This window comes from Hippocampus guttulatus, chromosome 8 (genome assembly GCF_054856545.1).
Source record: "Hippocampus guttulatus isolate MCC_2025c chromosome 8, RoL_Hgut_1.0, whole genome shotgun sequence".
Lineage (NCBI taxonomy): Eukaryota > Metazoa > Chordata > Actinopteri > Syngnathiformes > Syngnathidae > Hippocampus > Hippocampus guttulatus.
The window spans coordinates 5,753,835-5,770,288 of record NC_141268.1 but is presented as its reverse complement, the minus strand read 5'-3'; the positions used below and the strand labels follow the sequence as shown (position 1 = coordinate 5,770,288).

At 42.6% G+C, this 16,454-nt stretch overlaps 1 protein-coding gene across 2 annotated transcripts in view; it reads right to left on the bottom strand.

The window, feature by feature from the left end:
- slc12a5a (solute carrier family 12 member 5a) overlaps positions 1-16,454 on the bottom strand; it is a 191,432-nt gene that overhangs the window by 41,418 nt on the left and 133,560 nt on the right. For both annotated transcript variants that reach the window (XM_086118447.1, XM_086118448.1), the window contains exons 2-4: positions 14,709-14,809; positions 14,078-14,215; positions 2,178-2,324 (exon numbers count right to left, since the gene is read on the bottom strand). In XM_086118447.1, the coding sequence (XP_085974573.1) occupies positions 2,178-2,324; positions 14,078-14,215; positions 14,709-14,809 (386 nt within the window). The remainder of the gene's footprint in view (positions 1-2,177; positions 2,325-14,077; positions 14,216-14,708; positions 14,810-16,454) is intronic.

Genomic DNA, 16,454 nt, shown 5'->3' with positions numbered 1-16,454 from the left:
AAGGAGCACAGGAGGAAAGAGAGGTGGTGGGCGGGGGTCCACACACACCGTTCATGCTCAGGCTTATCACCCGGGGGCCTATGCAATGATCTCAGTAGTGCGACTGATAAGAAACACGCCTCTGTGTGTGTGTGTGTGTGTGTGTGTGTGTGTGTGTGTGTGTGTGTGTGGGTGTGGGTGTGTGTGTGCATGCAAGAGAGAGAGAGAGAGATAGAGACAGAATGAGAGATGGTGATGAAATTTGAGTGTGTTTGTGTTGCTGCCAGTGCGAGCCAGCTCGGAGCTTGTTTTTCCTCTTTGTGCACACTGTTTTCATCACGCTTACAAGATCAATATAAACTGGGATGGATGGCTTGCAAATACGAGTGGCATGCAAAACGTGCCCAAGTACAAATAGAAAAGCAGGGAGAAGAACGTCACGATTGTGGGAAACGTATTGATGCTGTGCACGTGTGTGTGTGTGTGTGTGTGTGTGTGTGTGTGTGTGTGTGTGTGTGTGTGTGTGTGTGTGCGTCGGTGTAGGCTAGTTTGCCATGGTGGGGATTTGAGGGGGTTGTTCTATAAATACACCCGGTGCTGGAGGAGAATCTAGGCTGCTCACATACTCACACATGCACCACACACACACACACACACACACACACACACACACGCACAAAACGACACACATTTGCACACATGCACGCCAACATACAGTCCTGACAAAATGCTCAGTGAAAACGAAGAGAAGACACACTAAAGCAACCCCGAAGAAGGAACGATTTGGAATTCGGTTGACATGTTTCAACAAGGTGAACTCGTGGTTAGTGCATCCATATCACAGTCAAAGGGTCTCAGGTTGCAATCTTAAATTTGCTTGTGCGACTTTTCTTTGCTTTCCTCACACAATCCAATGCATTTGAAGACTCTATATCAGGGATGGGCAACTGGTAGCATGGGGAAAAAATTTGGGGGGGATTAATTTTTTTCTGACAACTCCCCCCCCAAAAATCTTCCAAAAAAATGTTCATAAAATTCATCATATACTGTATGTAACAATTATTTTCCATGAGAAATGGGGGAAATAGGCAGGGGGGACCAGGAAAAATCCAATCTATGAAAAAATATTGACAAAAAGAAAAGGACAAATCTGTAAATATGCTAATCCACGGGTACCAAACCGCAAATAAAATGCAGGGGTCAACTGTAGTTTTAAGATGTAATATCACCAGGAACCACTAGATGGCACACATGTCATAGTTGCACTGACTGTGTGTTATACTGCCCGAATTAAAAAGTGATTAGGCCTAATCCTTTCTTGTGGATTTGGAATGATACGCAGGACAAACATAGTACCTCAATTATATTACAATTATCAGGGAGTTGATTTTTGTGAAAATAAATGCACAAAATGAGTTCTTGCACATCCATCCATCCATTTTCCGAACCGCTTGATCCTCACTAGGGTCGCGGGGGGTGCTGGAGCCTATCCCAGCTGTCTCCGGGCAGTAGGCGGGGGACACCCTGAATCAGTTGCCAGCCAATCGCAGGGCACACAGAGACGAACAACCATCCACGCCCACACTCACACCTAGGGACAATTTAGAGCGTCCAATCAGCCCGACATGCATGTTTCTGGAATGTGGGAGGAAACCGGAGCCCCCGGAGAAAACCCACGCAGGCCCGGGGAGAACATGCAAACTCCACACAGGGAGGCCGGAGCTGGAATCGAACCCGGTACCTCTGCACTGTGAAGCCGACGTGCTAACCACTAGACTACCGGGCCGCCCCAGTTCTTGCACATAATGTTGGTTTCTTGCCCAGCTGTTTTGAGCCAATTTTAGAGACTTTTTTTTTTTGTTTGCTTGAAACCCATTGTTGTTGGGTTAGAATAGTAGATCTTTGAAAATGCATCGAAAATTTTATTCAGAAAAATGAATGATATTAAGTGCACACAATTTGCACATATTTTGTTCATATTTAAAACAGTCATTTTTGTCATAAAACGGATCAGGAATTGCATAGTCCTATGCGGCCCCTCAGTTACCCTCCTGTGTTTAAGTTGCCCATCCTTAGTCTAAATTGTCCACAGGTGTGAATGTGAGTGTGAACTGTTGTTTGTGCCCAGCAATTGGCCGGCGAACAGTTTAGGGTTGCACCCTGCTTCTCTGCTCAAAAGACAGACAGGAAATACTTACGGTGGTGCAGCACATGAAGACGATTATGAAGGTTCCGATGATTCCACCGATGCCAACGAGCCAGGTCATCCTGAGGAAAAGGATGACGCCAAAGATGTTCTGGATGCAGGGCAGGTAGACGCCCATCAGCGTGCCGAGCTGGGGGGCCTGCCGGGGGACACAATCGGTGCTGGGGTCAGAAGAAGTCAAATATACAAAAGAGAGAAAATATATGGCAGATGCTCATGTAGAAATAAAATAAATAAGTGATTCAAGGTTTTTTATTTGTTCTCATATTGTTCTGACTTGATAATGTTACCATTTTGTCTTCTAAAATTCTGGTATTTTGCTCAATCTTGCTCATGTAGAATGTAATGGAGCTTTTGTGCGCCACTGTGGGATGCAAAATGTTTCCTCGAATTTTCCTGGCGTCCGAGAGTTCACACAAATTCCCTGAGCATTTTTTGGACCACAGTGAGCAAATATCAGACATGCACACAGTGACCACCGAACGAGTTTCACACCTGTCCGAAACCGAGATCTTAACAAGGTATATGATGTAAGTTACAAAAACATTCAAACCTACTGTATATCAAATAAGAACATATTGAATAGATTTGAATACAGACATGTGGTGAATGTGTATGCATGTGTGTCAATGGTCACACTCATGAAACTGTAAGGTAAGTTGGAATGCTGTGGTGTCCTCTTCGTAGATTCAACTGGGGTTGAAATGAAGGAATGAGTGTAGAAATGTAATGTGCATGCGTGGTGCACACCAGCCTCTCCGTGGGCACTGAGAGTGTGAAAGCAGTGCACAGAGGGAACATTGGATGGAATTTGTTTTTTCCTGGCCAATCCTAGCTGCATTCCTCAAATGCATCAAAATCAGGGTGTTCCGGGCGCAGTGCGCCCGAGTATACCGTGCTTGACATTGTTGAAACAGAATGTTCTCTATCCTCCATTTTCATTTCATTCCAAGCTGCTCATCCTCGCTGCCACACTGTAATCAACCACTCATATTTTTCAATTGACTGATCCTTGTGGAGGAGGGTGGGGCTAAGATATGGGCTCTTACACAACAGCCATCAGATGTTGGCTTGTATCGCACTACATAAAAACAAATCTGTCACAGCTGCACAATGCAGCTCATGAAGAGGTCGGGTTGGATTTTATTTTATTTTATTTTTTTTTAGTAATTGTGATCTTATCCTGAAATATCAAAGTGGATGAATGTGCTATATTTAGATGCTTTATTCAAATTAAAGCGGATCTGGGATAAAAAAAAAAGGCTGTGACACTGGCAGGCGAGGAGGTGTATCTATTGTTAGGCTTTTCGAAAAGGAAACAAAGTTAAGTCAACATCTCAAGATTGAATAGAAAACACTGAGTAATCACTGCACATGACTTTTTATGTGCTCTAAAAGTTGAAGAAATGTGATATTTATGAAGATTCATGCACAGGAGAGCTCATTGTAGACAAAAAAAAAATCAGGTATCACTTTTCTAAAGCAAAGTACAAAGGGCAAAAAATGTTCCTCTACTTCCAATCAAAGTCAGCAAAGACCTGATTATGGAATATCTCTAATTTGTTCAATATTTCCACATACTCTGTCAAGTCAATGTGACCTGACGTTTGTTCTGTTCCCTGACACAAAACACAACACAAGTGATTGTGTTGAATGTTTGTATAATTTGTCTCAAGTCATCCTCGAGAGTGAAAATAACAAGAAGAGGTTGTACCTGCAAAGCGCTAGCAGTTAACAGTATTCCTTTCTTTCCCGGTGGGATGGGAACAGAGCCCTGGTGTGATTAGCGAAAAACAAAAAAAAAAGCGACGCCTTCCAAAATGTTTGGAATTACCGATATTAATAATTGAATATCTGAAAGTGAAGTTTCAAATTTGCTTCATGAACCACTTATATTTTTGACTCCTGTAGATGGCACTCTTTGTTTGAATATAAGGGTTTAAGAAATGGTGTGTGTACTTTCAGCCCAATTCAGCCCAGGAGTACCATCTCGAGGAGTGAAAAAAATAGAACCAGTTCATGAAGCAAATTTGAAGCTTCACAACACGGTGAGGGCTGAATGTAGTTTGAAGCCATACCCAGCGTGTCTTAAGGTTAAAAATGATTCCGCGTTCTTTTTGTTGTTAGCTTATTCTTTACCAAAGCAGGAGTATTCATTGTTTGCATTCACTTACGTCATTATTTACTCATTTTCATTGACTCTGATTTAATTGTGCACCATAGGTCTGTCATGGAGCAAGACTTTATATGACTTACTTACTCATTGATTTGTTCAGTCTGCCACCTGGTGGCAGCTATGTGTGATAAGATTGCACAGTGAAAACATCTCTTCATCTAATCAACTATTTCGGACAATTTCATACTGTGTGGGTTGTTGCAGACGACAAATGGCGATAGACACGATAATTAAAAAGAGACACCCTAAACTCATTTGTATCGTTGTCACGATACATATTGTCATATCCCTCATCTCTACATCTAACTTTGACTAACCTTGGCTAAACTTGGCTCTAAGTCAAGTTCATTCACTTCATCATACTTTGTACCTCCTGTGTACAAATGACTACTTTCCAGTAACCTGGAGGTATGACATCATCTTATTATATATACATATATTTTAGGGGGTTTCAGAAAGGGAACAAAACCAGGAAGTTGATTTTTCCAGTGAATTGCTGAAAATAAATTGGAAAAATGTGAATGCTGTAATTTGTGAAGCGTGAACCATGTGTAAGCAGACCCTTGTGGATTCTCTCTTCATCCTGTCTGGGGTCTCAGTTAAGATGTTAAAAATCAGGATGTGCATACCCCGCCTAATTAAGTAGCAGATGAATCACATTTTAGCAAAAAATAATCATTAGGGTACCAAGATAGGCGGGCTATTTTGATAAAAAGCTGAAGCAAAAGATGTGTGAATACGGTGAACAGAGAGAACTATCACAGATGTAAAGTCTGATAGCAGGAACCTGGTTCAACATCCACAGAGTTGGCGACTGAGTACATGATTGAAAAGACTCTTCTATACGGTGAAGTAGCTGTGGACAAATTGAACACTTGTGTATGCATTCAATCAGTGAGCTTGGTGGGAGGGAGGGACATGCACTAACACCCTTATCAAAAGTGCTGCTTTTCTATTTTCTTTCAATTTGTGTTTTATTTGCGGACTGCAGTCCTGTTCACACACACACACACACAAAATAGGTTTGGTAAGCGGGCCGGGAGTCAGCAGCAGCAATGATTTCCCGTGGGAGCTAGCCACCGTGAGCGTTGGGAGGGCAGGCTGCTGCACAGCCACAGGTAGGCCAGCAGGGCACCACTGAGCAAGCTGCGAGGAAACAGCTGCCCACTGAGGGGCAGGGGGGTTGGGGGGGGGGGTGAAGTCAGGCCACAGACTGGATGGCTCAGGTGGGTTAGATGCGCACCCTTTCAGAAATTTGCCACAGCAATAAATTCCACTTCCTCACGCTCTGTCTCTCGCCACAAGCCTCTCACCAAACTGCACTTTCAAGTAAATAGAGTCACATTCAAAACACTTACTCTAAGTCTCATTTCAATGTTGAACTACTTTTAAGTATGGTGTGATTTCACAGGGTAGTCTTGGGTGTTAAATTTCAAATTAATGGTTGTGGTTTTCCACTTTGGCTTTGGTTGTGCCTGTGTGCTGCTTCTGATCATGTCCTCTTCCCTCTTTGTGGCATGGCTGTCGTATATATCAGTCACTTTTTTCAAAAACTACTTTCCATCTGTTTACCATCTCTTGTAAGCGTACATGTCTCACAATGTTTTATTTTTGTCACGCCTTAGGTGTGACAAAAAGGTGCACATCTTGCTTCCTATTTGCCTGTGGACATCTACACAACTGCAGAAATCAGCACTGTTGACAACCTTGGTCCAATAAATAGAGATCGTGGTGAACTCCATATCCTTGGTGCGCAACGAGGTAATGAGGAAAAAGAGGCCGAAAATGGGCGACTATTTACATCCACGGGCAATAGATGAGTAGATGCTCCAGAAAGTCAGGATGGAATGAGTGCCATCACATTAATGACTTCTGATGGGATTGTTCTGACCAGGAACCTACCGGAGGCCACTGCTTGGATCGCATGGATATGGGGAAGTAACACCTCTGCGGCACATTCTCGTTGGATTTCCAATTTGAGTGAGGGAAGAGGATGTAATTAAATGATGAAGCGATTAAATGGAAGAGAGGCGGGGAGGGGGGCTGAGGGCGAGCTTGTAACACTGCCGCCACGCTTGGCTGGACAAACAGGAGTCGAGAGAGCGAATGTGTTCCTGCTCAGGTGTGCTGAATTATTAAAGAGATGGCAAGAGAAGAGGCCAACCAAACTCAAATGCACTGAAATGAGCCAACCAACATAATATTTGGTCGGCTTTCCAGGACGAAGCTAACGCAAAAGTCCTGCATGGGAGTCTGATAAAACTGCTGTTACATGATTGACCAAACTGAAAAACTTTTCAGGGGCAGTCATTGTACACACTGAAACAGAAATTAATATCTTGTGGACCGTATAAGCAGGGGGATAGGGACTGAGCCATTCTGCAAACAGCAAAAATTTACAAATAATTGACCCCCCCCCAACATCCCCACCCAACACGGCTTCAGAATCACTACATTTCTATCAGAGAAGGGTATATCTTGATGAAATGAAGCTCCTCGCCTCACCTCAAATAGGTGAGTTTTTCAACAAAAACGGAGGATAGATTCTTAAAAAAAAAAAATCAGGAATAGGTGAATTTGCGAATTTGCCGGAAAACTGTGCAGTTTGAGTCGTACGTACGAGCACCTTAAACTCTATTTAATGCTCGCGAGTTGAGAACTACACATTATTTCTCCGATGCGTACGGTGAACATGAAGGCCAAAGGAGAAGATTTGCAAAATGTGGAGCAGGGCATATGCACAATTTATTATTTAAAAGATTCAAAATCCATGTTAAAAGGCCCAGCTCACTGAATGTTTCATTATGACTGAGACACATTTTCTTGTTTTTTTTTGTTAGTTTGGTGACATAAGAGCTTGGCAAAAAGCTGAATAACCTGTGCCGTTCTTAAAGAGGGAACCCATTTATTCCTGGGAACAAGGTTTGTCACATGGTAGACGGTAGATGAATGGATTGTGTGTGAAAACACTTCTGGGCCATATATTAAACAACAAAATGAAAAACAGGAAGCACAGGTGTAACTGAGCGTGCATTCCTGTACCAAATTTATACACTGCTATGCAAACTAAATATTATAATAAATATTGTTCAGCTGCAATGGAAATTTGACATATAACAGCGCTAAATGGAAGTAACCGTTCGTACTATTGAATGCTGACCAGTTATTTTGCGGATAAGCAAAGTTGCCTGCACATGCACTAGTCTGTACGCTGTGTAGCTGTTCAAAGTGCTGATTGCGCTGACCTTCGCCATCTCCCAACAAGATAGAATGAGAGCGCAAGACGCGGAGGGGTAAAAGGCTCCCTTGACAGATCTGTGAACGGTGGCCCTCCATGTTTGTTTCTTTTCTTTTTCTTTCTTAAATAAATCTCATCATTTTTGATCAATACTTTTGTTGTCTTGGTTTCCCTGGATAAGACACAGCTGTCCCAAACCAGGCTATACTGAACTCCTCCCTGACATACAACATGCATCTCTCAGTCAAGCTGTATTGCGCCACCAATTCTTATTGAGACAGGGCTTTGGTGCACAAAAAACACTTAAAGGTGAGGTTTTCAGCAAATAGCTGGGGATAGTTCCACGGGGAAAAAAAAGCATATCGGTGAATTTGTGAATTGCGAACATATGTAAATATGCGTGGGATGCCAGTACTGTCGTAAACCGAGGAGCCCCTTTCATGAAAAATCAACATATTAATCAAGGCTGAAAACAGATATTTCGCTAGAGGCCATGTATGGAAAAATAATCCCATGAGGCTGTTGAGAGGACAATCGGCGCTGTGAAATGTCAGTTTAACAGCCAACTACACTCGGACGCTGCGCAAAACAGAAACTCACATTTATCAAGATAGATGCTCATGAAAGGCTGATGATGGGAATACTGATCCGATGCACTGGACTAATGAGTAGGTGGAGCAGCAGTGGATGTGTGTGCGCGCTTGTGTGTGTATGCAGGGGTGGGGAGGATTAGTGCACGACAATAAAACACAGTGAAGGGAAACGGCATTAATGTGGAAGAACACGGAGGCTGTAAAAAGATGAGTCGGAATTTATAGAATGACGTCCGAGCTCTGAACTAGAAGATTATTTAACCAATGTGTGAGCGAGTTTTTATGCTGCTAGCGCACGCTCACTGAACACATCATTAGGTATCGCTAGAGAGCCTACAATTACGTCAAATATGTTAATTTTGAGATTTTATCTTTTATACATGGGGCAATACAGTGCACCCCCGATATTTGTGGGGAATGGGGACCGGGCCAGCCAAAAGACATGGGGAAAATGGAGGGAAATGGGGGACAAGGAGTCCCCCACCCCCATGTTAAGAAAATATTGAAAAAAATGTGGAGACAAAAAAATCTGTGAAAATATGAATCCACAGGTGCATGCCGAACATAGAGTATGCAGTGGTCCAATATATTTAATTACGAAAGGTGTATGGAAAGCATAAAATAAAAATATATCAAAGATAATGTAGCTGGAGGGGCGGCCCAGTGATAGACAACTTAGTGCGTCGGCCTCACAGTGCAGAGGTGTAGGGTTCGATTGCGGCTCCGGCCTTCCTGTGTGGAGTTTGCATGTTCTCCCCGTGCCTGTGTGGGTTTTCCCCGGGTACTCTGGTTTCCTCCCATTCTAAAAACATGCATGGCAGGTTCATGGAACATTCTAAAATTGTGGTGTGAGTGTGAGCACGGATGGTTGTTTGTCTATGCGTGCCCTGCGATTGGCGAGCAACCGGTTCGGGGTGTCCCTGGGATAGGCTGAAGCACCCCCCGCAACCCTTGTGAGGATAAAGCGGATCGGAAAATGGATGGCTGGTTGGATAGTATATTGTAAACATTTTTGCATGAGTTAAATTTAACCATTCGAGCTGAATGAATTCAGTGGATATACTGTACTTCTTTTTCATTTCTGTTTTCAAAAACAGTTTTAGTTCTGAGTTCATGTGTTTTAATTGCCCAACCAACTGTAAAGCAGTTCCAGCTGCATATAAAAAAAGTAAACTTTTTTTTTTAATCCACTGAATTTAAATTAATTGGTCAAATTTGGATTGCCTTATTGCATTGCTTGTCCAAAACATACACAAATACACCAGATCACAGGGCAGTTTGCGCGTGAACTTGCCCGACCTCTCAACATCTAATTCATGTCGCAGGACAAGCAATCTGCTAATCTCGCACTGCAACATAGAAAAGCCATCTCCTTCTCCCCACCTGGCCTGGCCCCCCCCATCCCCAAGGGTAGTCGATGATGAGGGAAATGGAGAGTGGAGTGCTGAGCAATAAATGGAGAGGGGAGGTGATCGGCTGCGGAAAGCGAGAGAGAGAGAGAGAGAGAGAGAGGGAGAGAGGGAGAGAGAGAGAGAGAGAGAGAGAGAGAGAGAGAGAGAGAGAGAGAAACCGCAACAGACCATCTTAATGAAAAGCCTCTCATGTTGATGGAGCGATTGTTGGTTGAATGGGCCCCCGATTGGCCGAGCCGCAAAAGCATACATTCTAATTAATGTATTGGCAGGGTTGGGGTGAAAGGATGGAGATTAGATCTGCACCTCGGCTTAATGGACCTCAGCTTCTTCCAGCAGTATTCACACCATGGTTGGGCAAACCTTTGCGATCATCACATTTAATTTTTATAACGGACAGATGCCTGGCAATTTAGAATTTGAGGTAAAAATAATCATGGTTCAAATGTTAATGCAAAACAGTTTATTTAATAAAACAATAAAGGACTACGGATGGAAAGTGGTAGATTTACTGACGGAAGCGATGACGGAAGCTCCTTTGAAATAACATAATGGATTGACTGATGATTCTAGTTTTGTTTGTCCGGAAAAAAGTCATGGACCGACAATGACGGATGGGTGCCCAGGCCGCTGACTGATGACGAACCGGCAAAATGTTGTAAATTGTCCATCTTTGTCTTTTTTATATACAGCAATCCCTCGTTTATCGCGGTTAATGGGGACCAAAACCACCCACGATAAACGAAAATCCGCGAAGTAGCGACCAATTAAAATATAAATTTAAAAAAAATGATTGTGGGCCTTTGCGCTTGAGCAGAGCGCACAAACACACACACACACACACACACACAGGCCAGCGATCCCACAGCGTGCACCAGACATGTTTATGATTTGGATGATTAGACAATTAAGGATGGAAGAGACCTGCTTTTGTTCTAATAGGCCTCCTCTCTCTCTCTCTCAGCCACACACACACACACACACACACACACACACACACACACACACACACACACACACACACCGTGATAGGACAGAAAGAAGATGCACAGCCAATCAACATGGCTTTACATCTTCTCAACCCCCTCCCCCCACCCCAAATGCACTGTATATGTTGCTCTATGTGATTCACTGTCGTTTTGCTGACTTTCACTGCTTCTCGCGGACCGTTTGCGGACTTAAAAAACAAACAAAAAAATATATATACATATATATATATTTTTTTATGAATATGTTTTAAAAAATCCGCAATGCAAAAGCCGCGATAAACGAACCGCAAAATAGCAAGGATCACTGTACAGTCAAACCTCGGTTTTCGAACGTCTCTGTTCTCGACCAAATCGGTTTTCGACCAAACATTTCGAGTTTTTTATGCCTCGGATGACGACCGAAAATCGGTTCTCGAAAAAACTGAGCGCATTTGAATGCGCCACTTGACTCCTCTCACCTTCCTTACACGAGGAAGTGATGCTTCCTCGGGTAGACGAGGGAGTGACGCTTCCTCGTGTAGCGTTCCATTACTGAGCAGACGTGTTCAATCACGATTTTTTTTTTAAAAAGAGCGTGGTTTCGGTTTTCGAACAGCCTTCTGGAACGGATTATGGTCGAAAACTGAGGTATGACTGTATACACATATATATATATATATATATAATTTGTTAATTGACTAACCAATTATTTAAGTAAAATAGTAAAATATTAATTATGTACTTGTAAAACAATGTATGCATATTAATTATATCAATTCTAATGATCTTTTTTGGTAGGAAACAACTATGACACGATCCTTGATAATGAAAATGCCCCGTGGATCAAATTAAAGAATGTAGTGGCCATAGATGGCCTGCGGGCTATACTCATCATATTTACACAAAATAATTGACTATTTAAATGGCGGATTCACTCAAATATACTGAATGAATCCACTGTGAATAATGTTGTACTTTGTACAGTGTTCCTTAAACACAATGTCGTCTGAGTGAATCCTTTGCCTACTACCTCGGGCATTGCATCTGGCTTGCTGCGTAATTGAAAGCAGCAATTCAATTTGTCCAACGGTGTCTTCATGTTGCCTTTTACTAAACTGAATTCCGTTGGTTTAGATTGAATGAGGCACAGTTCGCCCATTTATTTTCTAGGGCGCTTATCCTGTTGAGGGTCACAGTTGAACCGCAGATCATTTCAGCTGACTTTTGGTGACAGGTGACAGGATACACCCTGGACTTGTTGCCAGTCAATTGCAGGGCACAGAAAGAAAAATATGAAATATATACAGTATAAATCTTTTTTTTTATTACGCCTGTCCTTATTAGGGTCAGGGGTGAGCGAGAGATGATCTGGGCTGACTTCTGCTCAGAGAGATGGCGTACACCTAGACTGGTTGCCAGTCAATCGTAAGGCACATAGAGCATCGACAAAAAAACATTCACAATTTCGAGTCTCCAATGGACCTAACATGCATGTTCCTGTAGTTGGGTGGGCAATTCATTTTTCAAAGGGGCCAAATGAGAAACACGAATGCTTGCCAACGGCCAAACCAACATGCTAACCTCAACTTCATCTATATACAATTTTTAATGTACCAGTATTTAGAAAAAAAATAATATTGTCTTGTTTCAATAAATTGTGACATGTATGTATGCATATGGTATGTATTCTTATAATTAGGAAATACACATTTTAAACAAAATTGTAAGTGGTCATTAAAATTACACCTTTAAAGTTTTGAAAATGATCACTTCAACTTTGTGCACCAACCACCAATTAATATTAGCCATTCCTAGTCAGGACTCCCAATTATCTAACTATAGTCGAGACTATAATATTGTTGATAGTGATGTACAATGATACAGTGACAACAAAACCATTACGTACAGAATATGAAATTGTACATTTGCATACAGTAGCATTAGGCCAAATGTTCTTGGTCGTCTTTCCTCCACTATGCAGAAAATAAAAATATTACTAACATTTCTGACCACTGTTGTCATTTTTGCGAGTCGCTTTTTTGGAAAAAATAGTTGCTGAAGGGGTTTGAAAAAATTGCTAAATATAGCAAAAACTTTGCTGGCATACCGTGTAGCTTTTGCTTGCTAGCCCGCTTGTACTCGCGTCCACGCATATGCACATAAAATAAAATACTGTTTTCATGTTTACTTTGACTTCATGGTCACTTTGACGGCCGTTCAGAAATTATGGGCTGGACTGTTATGATCCCAGGGCCATACTTTGCCCAGGTCTGTCCTATAGGATACTTAAGTGTGTAGAATTTCAAAGCCCTTGATGGTGTTGAACTATTATCATGTTTGTCGCATAATTTTTCTATTTTCTATGCCGTTTATAAATATTAGGGTCGTGGGTGAGCTGGAGACAATCCCAGATGACCATCAAGGTGGAGTATGTACACCCTGGGATGGGCGCCAGTCCATCGCAGGGCACATATAGAATAGGATCCATTTTTAGTCGTGCTTGACCTCATTAGGGTCGCAGGTGAGGCAAAGTCTATCCTAGCTGACTTTTAAAGAGAAGTGGTATACACATTGGAATGGTCGGCAGTAAATTGCAGGCAAGCTTATCAGTGGCATCAGGTAAAAACACAGGAGGACACGCTGGCTTATCGACACAACTCATCAGGATCTACACTAAAGGAAGTGTCTGGTGTACAGACAGAAACGTCTAAAGTTGTCATTGGGTTCAAGGTGAGGACGATGGCGGTGGAGTGAAAGTGTTGCGGCCCGTGGGAATTGACATGTGACAAGGAAGGAAAACATCGTAGGGGATGCTGATGATGCACCTGGGCAGACACCACGGGTCAAAGGCGGCGGAAAAACTGTCAAGCTGTCAACATTGCATAAAGCAGGAAGCAAGTCCAAACCAAGTTCCGCCTCCGATGATCCAAGCTCTTCGTTATGCACCTTGTTATCTTTCTTTGCCACCGTGGCTAAAAATGCATCCGGCGAACAAAGTCCCTGAGAAGCAAACTGCTGCCTGACAGAAATCGTGCTGGATAATGTGATGGCGACTCATTAGTGAGTGACATTTAAGATGCGACACGGGAACACAATCCGGGGATTTAGAATGCCATTTGAAAGTGATTGACGGCTTCTAAACTAGGAGATTTTTTTTTGTTCTTATCACTCGGTCGCTCAGCAGAGTTTCTTGAAAAGCATTCACTGGAAAAGCTGATCAAGATTCAATATCTGAAATCAAGGCAATATAATTTGCTTGTTCTTTGTCTGTAAAGGTATTTCTCAGAATCGGGCAGTTAATGTGTACGAGTGGTTCACTTGTAATTGTAGAAAAATGCACTTATGAAAAAGTGTATTGTTTTCACATAGTGGACCTGGGATTTTTCTTTTCAGACATTACACACAATAATAATGATTTTGGCGATCCTCGTTTTCATACTGTTTCATCTCTACTTCCAAGTACCATTAAACACAACCTTGTCAAACAAAGCGAAACCTGCGATACCTTGACTGGTTTCTTGCGGGATGACTCAGCCTCATTGTTCTCTGCCTCCTCGTGTTCCTTGCTCCCTTGCGGCAGGTTGGAGTAGTTGGCCAGGCTACTGAGCAGAGATGACACCATCGGACTGGTGTCCATTTCCTCCTATACATGCACAAACCAACACAATCATCATTGAATGCAGCCTTGAGGTTAAAGTATGTATTTATTCAAAGGGCATTTGCATTAAATATCGTACACATTAATAAAAATAATCTATGTCATATATGTTAATATATGCACCACGTGAGCTTGCAAATAGTAGGGGTTTTCTGGATGTTGGTAATATTATGCCCAAACCTAATTTTGCCTCCCACTCTCAATAGTCGCCATCTGTATTAAACGCTGCCTTTCTTCTATCCCAAATGTCATATGGCAGGGACCATTTCAGGATGTTTGTGCAGAGGTTTGTAACAAATTGCCTCCTTTACACGTTGATCCCTGCACTCGTGAGAGATTAGCTTGCATTAACCCGACGCTCCCGCGCGGCCTTCATGGTGTTGTTACCGACATCGATCAACCAGGGCCACTGTTCAAAACGTGAGAAGGATCCTTTGCACTGCCACGCGGGTATACATGCAGAGCTTTGTGCGGGTACCTCAAACAGGGCCATGTTCTTGCCATCATACTGCTGGCTCTTCTCCGCCGCTGCGTCGCTGCTGTTGATAAACGGGCTGCTCTCCTTGGGGTTATTGTCACCTGAAAGGAGAGAAGAAAACAGGAAGTCAAACACACATGGCAGACGAGTTCAAGGAATGCTCACCAGGAAACAGGTGGAGATGCCAAAGTGTCCACAGTTGGACTTTACAGGGAAAATGAGTGCGGCTAATGAAGTGTGTGTATGCAATATGCTCAGTCTTACACAGTGCATTCAATGCACAGGCCCACACTGCAGCATCACAATCAGTCTCTTGAAAGGGGCCACCATTATGCAAGGTGGCAGCTAAGTAATTTTTACAATTTAAAAAAGGTATTACAAAAGCAATTGATGAGGCATGTTAATCAGACTTGCTCTGTATCCCCAGTGATTATCACATTTTGATCAAAATGCATTTGTATAATTATTTTGTACTAATAAAGTAGGTTATGTTAAATTATTGAACCAAATATCAGATGCACACACTCACAGAAAATAAAGGGAGTGAGGCAGGAATCATGAAAGAAGGAAAGAAGGAAGGAAAATGGAATGAGTGATGGTGGTAGGATGGACATTGTCACGTTTTGCGTGATGGTAGTTGTAGGACCCCAAAAAGCAGGGAGGCAGGGAGGAGCAGGGTGGATTGACCAAAATGTATTTAACAAAAAATACACACAGGAGTACAATGGAAAAAACACTAAGTCGAAGTACTCAAAAAAAAATGCCTGGAAATCACAAGTATCAAACCAAACTACAACAGGAAACAAAACATGACAGGAGCACACGTATGCTCACATACTGCCAGCTCACAATGACCCAACAAAGACTGGCAGAAACTCGGGGAACTAAATACAAGCTAAGTGACGAGACAACGAGAAACACCTGGACAACACACAAAGGGTTGAGGAAGCTAATTGGTTACACACAAGGAACACTGATAACGAGAACAGGTGGCGAAAAAAGGGCACATGAGGAATCAAAACCAAACGTAACCAGATCGAAACATAACAGACATGAGGAAAAAATGACTTCAGAAGGAAGGAAGGAAGGAAGGAAGGAGGGAAAGAAGGACTGAGTAGGCAAAGGAGGAAGGAAGTAAGGAAGGAAGGAAAGGGAAGGACAGTTTTTCACTTTGGAAAGGAAGCAAGGGAATTTCAAGAGAGTCACAGGATGATTGAGTGAGTGAGTGAGGAATAAAGAGCAGAAGTAAATGACTTCGGAAGAAGAAAGAGTGAGTGAGTGAGTGAGTAATATATTATTATTACAATTAATTATTGTATCCACTTTCTTCCCCCCTTTTTCACTTTTCAGTTTCACACTTTTTCCTGCGACTCACTCATTATCTTTCATCCATAAGTCCGTCTCTTGGATGCACCATTTTATTTGGACTTTTCTCCATCGTATTTCAAGTGGTTCAACATTAGTCCGAAAAGAAAATGACCCTCACAAATCTTTGTGCGCTTGGTCTTGTCTGCGCCTCAGCCCGAGAGCGCTTACTTAGGGAGACAGCAGATTGCTCTCCCTCTCGCTCTCAGCCCTCAATGCCGTGAGACCAGGTTATTTATAGCGGCGCCGCGGTGACCATGTGGTATGACGCCTGCCATGGCTAGACACAGACCAGCAAATGAGTCTCACAGACGAGGACAAAAGAGTGTGAAAACGCTCAGACAGAAGAGTGGCGACTGGAACACAAAGATGGCCGAATAC